The following is an 11,504-nucleotide window of genomic DNA, read 5'->3' as shown; positions in this document are numbered from 1 at the left end:
CACCACCTACCAGAGCTACTAGCACTATCTTTTGCCTCAAAACAGAGGAGAGTTTTTTTTTAGCACTTGAACTGGTTATTTCCAAATTTTAAGTGTTGACACTTACTTTTCTTTGCTTCTACTGCCTTATATTTAAAAAATGCAGTCAACAAATCCACACCTTTGAAAACCTATTGCTTACATTGAACTTAATCAATATTTTTCTAACAAATTAAGAAGCATCTTTTGCAATACAAAGCACTTTTACTAAGGAGTAACAAAATATTAAGCGTATTAGTTACAAAAATAAATTGTATAAAATTATGATGAAAACATTATTTAAAGATTTAATTTAAAGGGAAAAAAATCAGTACGTTTTAAAGACTTTTCAATAATTCATAGTTTAGAATAAACTAAATAAGCGATGGAAAAACTTTTTTTTTTATTCCAGCATCAAAGTATTTTCTAACATTTTTTCATTTATAAATAAAACAAAAAAAATTTTATATGAAGAAAAGAAGTGGAAAATAAATATAACTAAGAATAGCAATGGACCGAAATATATGTTAAGTCAACGTGTCCCAGTCAGTGAATTCAAATTTGCAAGACTACTCAAAGACCACTCTGAACTAAATTTAGTTAGCTAGTTTTATTGTAAGAGTTGAGAAACAAAACAGTTTTGGGTTGAATATCACTTTTTTTTGCTTCAAATTAATCTTATGCCACGGACATCTACCCCTCCCCCCGCCCCCATTATTTCTAATATTCGACGCTGTATTGTTCAAGGATTTTTTTTTTTTTTTTTTTGAATTTAAACCCGGAATGTCACACGCTGATTCTGCATTCTTGGTTCATTAAATGTAAAACCTAACTCCCTTCCCCCCCCCCCCCCGTTTGAACCCAAAGTAAAAATATTTACTTTTTTTTCTGTTTTACGCCTTGAAAAATTTGATCGGTAAACAAAATATTTTGTTGAGCATAGCAATTCCTTTTCATAAATATTTTTTATACTTAATTTTATGTCACAATAGGCCTTTTTGCTGTTCAATAAATCTCAATTGTGCGATGAATGATGAAAATTCTCAGTGTATCAAAGAAATTACACTAATTAGGGGGAGTGGATCCCATTTATTAAGTAGATAATATTCCGTTAAAATTTTATGCACCTAAAAATGGATGAGAAACGCATTTTTTCTGAGTTAAGCTCCCAATAGAGATTTCCGGCGCATTTCTTGACAAAATTATAAATTATAGTTATTTGAAAGAGATTTGATAATCGACATTTTGATAATCGACGTATGTACCGGACTCGGAATTTTTTCTTGTGCATTTAAATGTTTCTAAAGTGCCTGGAAGTGAAGTCTTATCCATGCCTCAAGCAATTGGTTTTATCGGAAAAATCTCTCTCAAACAAAATGGTGTTGGAGACAAGAACTAAAAGCTTTCTTAATTGTAATGTAATCATATTCAGTAAGTAACTGTTAGTACACATTAGTGGGGAGCAATGTACTCGGGAGAATTCCTTCCGTTCCTCGAAAATCTCCACTAGGGGTCTCTGCCATCATCACTACCCCTCCGGAAAAGCTCTCTTTTGGTCGGCCATCGACGCTTCTCTCTCTCTCTTTCTGGAGCGGAGGACCCTCTCAAATCCCGGATTTTACCCTCAGAAAAAAAAAACAGCCCCTGCACTTCGAGCACCGACTTGTTGTCCTGCCGGATAAGCGGATCGGGATCCGGATATCCTCTGGATTAAACTCCTTTCTTTCCCGGGGAGCGACCGGAGCAATCACCGGCAGCCATGTTGTCGGCTACCTGGGTCACCTGCACGTGCCGCCCAGTGCCCTCTTCCCCGCCCCCGGCCTAGGACGTGAGGGGAGGGGAGGCGTGTGATGCCGCCCTGGGCAGACGACATGGGGAACGCTCAGCCTAGGGTGAGTTTGGAGTCACTTTGTTTCGCTCAATCCTCCATCCCCAACCACTTGTCGATTTATTCTGAGAGTTGTTAACTACACATGACTTATTATCAGTCACTTTCTCGGTCAACTGGGCTGACGTCACAGCGCAGACGATTACAGCCACTGAAAGGTTGAAATGGGTGATTATTAAAATCATACCTTTTCGACTTTTCTGACGTTAAAAAATTAAATTATCATTTCGTCGGGGTGATCCAGGGGACTAGAGTATAACATTACAGTTTCTTTTCTTACTACTCCCTAGCACACAGAAAACACAAAATAGCAATTTATTTACAAACAATGCTATTTTATAAATGATATTCTTAAAAAGATTCACAAGTAGAGGAAAGCCAAAATGTTTATGCGTCCTAAAAAATTCAGTAGGATAAATGTATTGTAAATGCATAAACATTGAAAATTACTCAGCCTTAAAATCTCCACATTTTCCAGTTTAACTTTCCAGAGAAACTTCTAAGTCTCTCAGGATTCATATTTGAAGCAAATATAATTACTACATTTTAAAGTTTTTCACCACACATTTTTTTTAATACTTAACTCTGCGAGTTGTATTCTAATGACTCATACTCTCTAACATATCAACTTTACTGATTGTTTCTCTTTTTCAACAATTTATTGTGGAGAGAACTGAGTTTTTTTCTAGCAATTATAGTCATTTACTTTAACTTAAAGTGAAACAATTATTTTGTTCCGATTTTTCAGTCTTTTATTTATTTATTTTATTATTATTATTATTATTACTTTTTTTTTTTGCTTTCAAAAAAAAAAAAAAAAAACAACTTTTTATTAGGGCAAAAATGCAATAACAGTCTAAAATATATTTACTTCTGTTATAAAACAAATGCAACTATACCACTCCTTTAAACTATTTTTTCATCCCCTATGAAAAGCAATTTTTCATTCATTTTCAAAGTAATATTTTAAAGGCCAGTTTTGATATTTTGAAACATACATCTGTACCACCGCGGAAAGGTAAAGCGCAGTATGTACAACTTTTTCTGTTTTTAAAAATATTTTTTTATCTATTGTACTTAAGGTTTATTGTACAAACTTGTTTCTTTAATTTTCGTGAAAAATAAAGCACGAAACAAAAAAAAAAAAAAAAAAAGTCAAACTAGTAAGAAATTCCAAACGCGTTTCTTCAAATATCTAAAAAAAAATCATTTCTACAGATACTGCGCACCGCAGTGTAGACATTTAATAGTTTATTTCGCTTATATTTAGATCAATGAAATCTATGCCTCATTTCGCATTTTGTAATTATTGGTTTATATTTAAGTGTATTCTATTAAATTTCTAGGATTAGTGAAAAAGAATAACTTAAACATAGCTTTTCAGAGAGTAATCCGAAGATATGCTTTTCGTCTTTTTCTTTTATTATTATTTTTTTGTGTCAAAAATTAACTTGGATAAATAGTTTGACAGATTCATTACGCGAAATATATTTTTGAATACTAATGCAAAAATATTTACAAGATTTAAATTTTTTTTAAGGTATTAAAACATCCGCGTAATCAAAATATCAGACAGATAGGGTTTGATTGAAATTTTTAAGTTTTTAAGTGCATGATTAATTTAAGTACCGTTGAAAGCTTTTTTTGACGATATGTTTTTTTATGCTATTTATTTAACATTTTTTTCAAATAAATAGTAAAATATGTTAGTCAGTGATTTTATCAAAAACACCCCATTAACTCCAATGGATTGAAAGTATTTTTGATTTGCGCACAGTGGAGGATTGAGTAATTCCATTATTCATTTTCACATGCTTCGTAGTAATGCTTATTTTGTCTTGCATTTAATTTAAAAAAAAAAGGTTTATCTCTCTTCTTCTTCCTTTTATTTTTAAAGATATTGTGGTTACAGTTAAAATTATTTTTTCATCATTGATTCAACTGAAAATTAAAAAGTTGTTAATAACATAAAAAAGTGTTGAATGATTCATGCGCTGTTAGAATTTCACTTTAAAGTGATTATACAGACTGAGTTTCAAGCTATTTTTCTTTAAATTGACAGTAGTCTAACTTCCTTTCCTCTAAACGCGTCTGTGTTTTGAATTGCAGTTTCACATTCAACACTTTTGTTTCAGATTCACAACATCGGAGTTTTATATACAAAGAAAAATATTTTCCTACGATAAATTAGACTTACAACTTCAATTTTCCCAAATTTAAGGAATTTTCTTAACTTTTCTTTGAGTCCCCCCCTAAAAACACATCGAAATCCAAAATCAAAACAACTATTTTCATTCATAGCACGTTATGCATGATTTTAAATAATCTTTTCATAACAATGTACTGTACTGTTGAACTAGTTTAGAACTACGATTAACAGAAGTGATTAGGACAGGAATATTTTTGTTAAATCAAAAATGCCGGATAAACGAAGGTAATTAAAAACTTGACTGTCATGAGATCTCAGAAAATTCAACGCCGTATTTGAAACGCGTAAATATTTACAAAATAAATTCTATATAAATTATTAATACGTTACTATTATTATAAGCGACAACTATGTTCAATAAATGTCACTTAAGTCAGGAAATGGAATGTAATAAAATTAACAAGACATAAGGATGTGGGGATGAATACTACAAATAGGCAATTGCAATTCATTTTTTTTTTGTACTGCTTCGAGGAGGTAAAGTAATGCTTTTCACCATTTTCGAGACACATGGAGATTTGATTTAACTGCTACTAAACTATTATTTCAGAATTTTATTTAATTAGAAGTATTTATGTCTGTTTTCAAACAAAAACTTGAAACAAAAATGAAACATTCAATTTTTTCAAAATTTGTAGTTACCTAGGTTGTAACAAGTAATCAGCACACGATATAACAAATTTATTCTTTATTGTAATGTTCATGAAATTATTCGTTTTGTTCTTTTATTTCACTATAAAAATGTTATGTTAGTAACTTTGAAGTGGTATTGTTTACTTACAAAAATGAATAAATATAAAATTTCGAGCTAACCAACTTCGGTTGAGTTATATTCCGGTTAAAAGTGTATCGGATTATCACGGTTCTATTTTCTACTTATTGACGAATAATAACATTTGCTTCTGGATTTCTGTTTATAATGAAACTGTAATACCTTACCCTCACTAAATAAGCCATCATTCCAGTTAATTTGAAAATGCAGTAGAGCACCGATTCTTAGTATTTCCCCGGACAAGTGAAAAAAAAAAGTACCTAGCGGGTAAACATAAAATCGGGGAAGGGGAATGAAAATCCATGCATTATTTTAATATTGAAACTTTCCCAATGGATTGCTGGAAGGAATCTGCGTCCTTGTTACTTGCGTTTATGTCAGATGTGACATCTGACATGCCACATTATGCCACTTTCTATAGATAATTAGCATTTGTTTTGCAAATATGTTTCATGGTTTGCATCCACAAATAAAATTTGTTCTAGAGCTTCTATGCTCTTAACAGCTAAGAAAAGAACTTATCTTGAAAAAAAATATGAAAAAAGAAATATGAGTAAGATATTTTTTAAGAAAAGCTTTTTTAGTTGGATTTTCTGAAAAAAGGTAATGCAAAACTCGCAATATTTCAACATTACCGGTATAGCAGTTTTCACGGTCCAACAGACAATGACGTTGGAAATGGGACAGCTTATGAAACGGACAATGTAAAATCGTGGTTCCACTGAAACTAGCTGTTTTTAAAACCTCACATTATATGAGTCTACCTTCGGAACTCGAGTTTTGATTTGTTTCCTGATGCCTTATGATTCAGCTGCGGCAACCAGGAGAAAATATTTCACAAGCACGCAGAAGCAAGGCGATTTGAAAAGGTGTGGAACCCAGAAAAAGAAAAATCAATTCCTACACCTTATCTTTTCGTTTTCTCCCTTCTTTCTTACGGTGAAAACGCAGTTTCTTGTTTTAATTGAGTAAAATGTTTTGCGTTTGCAGTTGGTGTATTTATTTTATCACATGAATAACTAGATACGATATACGCTGCACTAATTACTGAGCATAATTCGTAGATCTTTAGATCTTATTCGTAGATCTTATTTTGCTTTTTTACGGAAAAAATGAATAATATTCTTTGAACTACAGAATTTTAGTAACAGAAGTCAGCTTTTTATAAAAGTGAAAAATTAACTTAAAATACACGTTTTAAACGTTGCAGGATCTCTCATAATTTTTCCGCACTTTTTATTAAAGAAAATTAGTCGTTGAAAGTATGAAATGTGCTTTAGAAAAGCCATTACTAGACACTAGTAGAGTGCCGTGTACCATTCTAATTTGAACAAAATTATTTTTTAATAATTAGTAATAGTCATAGAATATTTTATGCTATAAAGTTTTGCTAACCTTTAAACACCTATTGGTATAAATTTTATACCGATACCTTATACGTAAGGTACGAGTTTTTCAGCTTATAATCTATACTAATATTATAAATAGAGAGGGCAGATTTTTGTGTGTTTACATGTTCGAGGTAATCTCCGAAACCACCGCACCTATTTGAAAAATTCCTTCACTATATGAAAGGTGCTTTCTTACTGAGTGACATAGGCTATAATTCGAAAATATTCGATAAATAGTTCTTTTTTTATTCCAATCTAGGCCCAAATTTCACATAAATTCCCGAATATTGGAGTGAAAAATTACTTGCACATATTAATATTATATATCGTTAAAAAGGATAGAATTTTCCGCGTTTTAAACAATTTGTTTCATTGCTCTAACTTCATTACGGCGGGAGCAATTTGCGTTTTTAGCTCGAACTTTTTTAGGCTTAACTGAAATTTAGGCACTACTTTCTTCATTAAATCTATCAATAAAAAGTGAAAGAACTGTCCCACAGTTTTCTTTTTGACACCGTTGGAAAAAGCGATAGTTTTTACTCCAAATCTCTGTCGACGTATGGTCGAAAAACTTAGCTACTATCTTCAAAGGAAAAAAAGTTACAAACGTTTTTAAATCAAATTTGAAAAATGTCATTTTGATTCAGGTTGTCAACCATTTTATTTTCGCGTTTCCACGGTTACGCTTTTTGAATTCAATATTTCTTTCCTTATTTTCCATTCAATTTTTTAAGCTTATTTTATTTCTTTCTTCCTCAATTACGCTTTTAAAAACCGCTTCACTCGCTAAATAGAGTTTTAAAGCAACTGTAAATCTAATTTCATGATTTGATGACAAGTTTTAAATTCCAAAGAAACATTAATAGTTTTTTTGTTTTTTTGAAAAGGTTTGTACGCCTTTTATACAAAGAAAAACGATCATTTCACATCAGAGGGGAGGAGGCGTCAATTTTTTTTTTATTCAAAAGGACTTCCCTTAAATTTTTAGCACGGGCATCGCTGTGCAGGTACTGCTAGTACTATATAATTTTGTATTTTGACTCTTCAAAAATCAGTATCCATTACTGTTTACCTTTATTGTGAGAGAAAAACAATAATAATAATAATGAGGGTCATTCCATAGTGACTAACGTAACATTCGCAGCTGATTTTCAAACTCTTTTTACTTACACCGGGAGTAAAAATAAATGTGTTTTGGTTTAGTATGCAGATTTCAAATGTACAAGATGACTATTTTTCATTTCTACCAAGAATTTGAAGCAAAATAAGCGCTGGCAGGTTTTTTTTCACCAAAAATGGCATCGTGACTAACGTAACATTTTTGCAACCCTGAGAAACAATGCTTATGTTACGAGGAAAATTTTTCTGAAACTTACGCAGACATTTAAAACTGGCCGATAAATTTGTAAGAGGTAAACAATCTATTTTCAAAAATGTACTTCAGATTTGTTACAGATGAATCTTTTTTGGCCCTTAATGGTACTTTTACGAAAAACTGTGTGTGACTAACGTAACGTGACTAACGTAACCATCGAATAACAAGCAACGAATGCATATTAAAAACTTTTTACAATTAATTTCTTGCTCTTATATTACTTTTACACTTTTTAGGAATCTTCTTTGCGTTGCATTATGGTTCTTTTTTTCCTTTTTTTTCTATATTAGTGTAAGAAATTAAATGGAAAGATTCAGTTCAATTAACTCAATTTGAATGTGCGAAAAAACTTTTACAAACTAAATAATATCATTCTTGGGCTAATAAAACCCAAATATTTCTCTTTTAAAAAAATTAACTTTATGCAAGTTGATAGTTTCACCGAATTCTAGTATTTTTCCGATATACTAGTTATCGTCATAAGAAACTCCGTAGTACTTTTCAATGGCATATTATATTTTAAGGTTTACTGATTCATCGAACGAATAGTGTTATGCATCCTTTTGAATTAAAATGTAATATTAAAATATATATATATATATCCGAACGTTTTTGGAGAATGCATTTTAATTCCAGATATCACCGCAAATGTTTGAATTTCTAAATGATCATTCTTGCATTTTCTGAAATATATGGCAGCAGCGCTTATTGTCACTGTGTTGTAACATCTTCAAATGTTTTCCAACGAGCAGCCATTACTTCATTTTAATAATAGGTGGAGATGTATTTTCTAAAAAATAGAGACGATCTTCTTTGTTAAGACTGTATTTCTAATATCTTAATTCTTAAGCTTGAATGCTTGTGTTAAATGCACATTCAGCAGAGTATTCATTTTGCTTTACTCACCTTTTTTCTTTCTTTAATAATTCCTTAAACTGGAAGTATCTTTATAAAGACCTTTAAAAAAAGTATTTTTCTAAGTAAACTTTACAATGTAATACTATTAGTATCTACTATTAGGTCTACAATGTAATATTATTAGTATTTTTTACCCTTTATATTTTTATTCAATATAGAATGCCTACATATTCAAAATTGTTCATGAAAATTTACATTAAATTAAATAAGTTTTAAATATTAGCAGTCCTTTTTAATATGTTACGTTAGTCACATGCAAACTGTTACGTTAGTCGCAGCTCAAATGTTACGTTAGTCACACTAATTATTTTATATCTACTTATACTAAAATAAATATTTTGCACTTTTTAAGTAGATATGACACAGATGTAATAAAATAAAAAGTGCTGTTGGGTTCAATCATCTGGTTTAGTTTTTAAGCAGAAAATAGTACATTTTCGTGACTAACGTAACGTAAATATTTTCAGTGAAATAACCAAACTAATTAAAATACTTATCTTATAATGTATGCAAAAAGAACAGTCAATTTTATTGGGCTAACATCTAATCATTTAGAATAAACATAGTTCTTTTAAAGATTTTCAAAAAATTTTATATTACACAAGAAAACTTAGACGTATGTTTTTTGCGTATGCTAAGCCTTTTCTACAACCTCGCACTTTTAGAGCCAGAAGAAAAACACCCGAATGATTTTTTTGCAAGCTGTTACTGGATTTACGTATGTACTAGAAAGTAAGCTGAATGAAATGATAGGTCACAATTAAGGCTTTGTGGAAAAAAAATTTCTGAGCTTGAAATTGACATTTCTATGGAATGACCCATGTGTAAAAATTCTTTTATGCAAAAAACTGCTTATTGATTTCACTTGGTCGAGGCTTGGTGCTAGTTTTATTCGCTTTGTGGTTGTTGAATAGCGATTGTGATCTTATTTCTTTACGTGGTAAGTGAACCTTAATTATAAGTAAGGCTACGTTACGCCGTGGCGGTGGTGTTCGATCTCTTTTTTTACATTCTTAAGAACGTACACCATACCGAATGAATTTGAAACGCTTGGGTACTGAAACTATTGATGATTATTTTTGAATCATGTCTAACTTAAGATATTTTATCACCAATGGTTGTTGAAGAAATCCATTTAGAATATGTTTTGCACATTCATTTATTTTGCTTGAAAATCAATAGATTTTTCAAATTGAAATGTAATTGCAATCGGATGTTCCAAAAAGGCTCTTTAGCTTCCTTTCTTCGTGTCAAATCAATTTTATTTTCGATTTTCCAATTCAAATGACAATAAACAATTTGTGATTGCTCAAAAAAAAAAAAAAAAAAACTTTGATCAATTTTCAAAACATTTTATATAACAGATTATCATTTTTTAAAAAAAAAGCTTTTAAAAATCAACTTTAACCCTAGTCTTCAAAATTTTCTAAGATAAGCGTCCTATCTATAAATAATTACCTTTTATTCTTCTCAATCACTGTCACTAAACGGGACACTGCACAGGTTATTACATTTTTTTCCATAACTTTCTTTTCTGAAAGTACAAAACGCTTTCACCATAAAATGAAAAATGCAAGATGTTTTTAACAGATCAGATGGACATTGAAAAGCAAAACGAAAAAAATAAAACCTTTTATGTTTGTAAACTATGAGTTTTTCCAGCCTTTGTCTTTGAGAGAAACAATTTTGGTGCCAGTTTTTTTTTTTTTTTTTGATGCTGTCAAAGCTATCACACACCACTTATTTTTACTCAGCTTTTCTTTTCGAATGGAAAACTTGCTTCGGGCAGGTACTTCAAAACAAAAAAGGGACGAGCTTTTTTATTCAGGTTAAAAGATTTGTATGGAAATATTACGAAAAGACCTTTGGAACATTCACTTTTAAACGTTTGCCAATAGGCGTGTTTTGAAGGGCGAGATCAATTAAAATGTTGATTTTTAATTAATAAAGATTGAGTTCAAGTAATGCTCCCAAAAGTTGTGCCGAAATTTTTACTGTACACAATGTGTTCAACTCAGAAACAATGTGCATTAAACATTTTTTATGTTACAGTTTTACTGTGTGTTAAAATTTCTAACAAGAATACTACACATCCTCACATACATAATAGCAAATTCACTGATCACTCCTGAGTTCACCAACAATGAAACTCGCTATACGGTATGATAATTTGATAATAATTTTTGGTAATGTTTGACTTGCAGAGAAATGCTTTATTTTGACGAGGCTGAACTGGATCCTTTAACTTAACTGTTTTACCGGCAAACTGTCATTTTAGGAAAATGAAGAAACGAAAAAGGGGTCATCAATGAACGCGATCTACGCACTGGAGTTTAATGTTAATCCACTGGAATTAGGGTTGAAATTTCAACTATCAAAATATTACCAAACAGGCAATGACTTCGTTCAAATGTAAAAGCAATTTTCAATCGTCATGCCCTGACGGGCGATTTTCTCGTATGTAATAGTTTTAAATCATGGGAACCTCTTATGAAATACATCTTGTACACATATAATGAATTATAGAAAAAGAAAAACAAGGTGAAGAGACGGATAAGCTTTCAAAAACATAAGTTTTAGTAAAATAAATAGAGCTCAAATGCTTCTATGTTTAAAGTACCACTTTATATTTAAATTATTACTTTGTTACAAAATAATTTTAATGGTATAAAAGTTACTATTTACAAAATTTGCAATTCTCCTTACCAGGAAACATCAAGATCAAGGAAATTCGAAAAAAAATCGACATTGGTAGCATTTGAAAGAGCATCGTAAGACATGTTTATAGCACAAAAATTACGTGCCCTTGCGACACCGTTATCGAAATATGAGGTCTTAAAGTTTGCCGAAATTTTAAGTTAAGTCGCCAAATTTAGCGAGTTTTGTTCAAAAATGGTAGGTACGGCACGAATTCAAGATCTGCATCTGACAAG

The 11,504-nt window shown here is 30.9% G+C and overlaps 1 protein-coding gene across 1 annotated transcript in view; it reads left to right on the top strand.

Annotated features, from left to right (window-relative positions):
* Positions 1 to 1,868: 1,868 nt before the first annotated feature.
* Positions 1,869 to 11,504, top strand: part of LOC129234513 (cGMP-inhibited 3',5'-cyclic phosphodiesterase 3A-like) — a 103,185-nt gene continuing 93,549 nt past the window's right edge. The window contains exon 1 of the mRNA XM_054868518.1: positions 1,869 to 1,914. Coding sequence (XP_054724493.1) covers positions 1,869 to 1,914 — 46 coding nt within the window. The remainder of the gene's footprint in view (positions 1,915 to 11,504) is intronic.

Source organism: Uloborus diversus, chromosome 1 (assembly GCF_026930045.1).
Source record: "Uloborus diversus isolate 005 chromosome 1, Udiv.v.3.1, whole genome shotgun sequence".
In the NCBI taxonomy this organism is placed as follows: domain Eukaryota; kingdom Metazoa; phylum Arthropoda; class Arachnida; order Araneae; family Uloboridae; genus Uloborus; species Uloborus diversus.
This window is presented reverse-complemented; position numbering and strand designations above follow the sequence as displayed.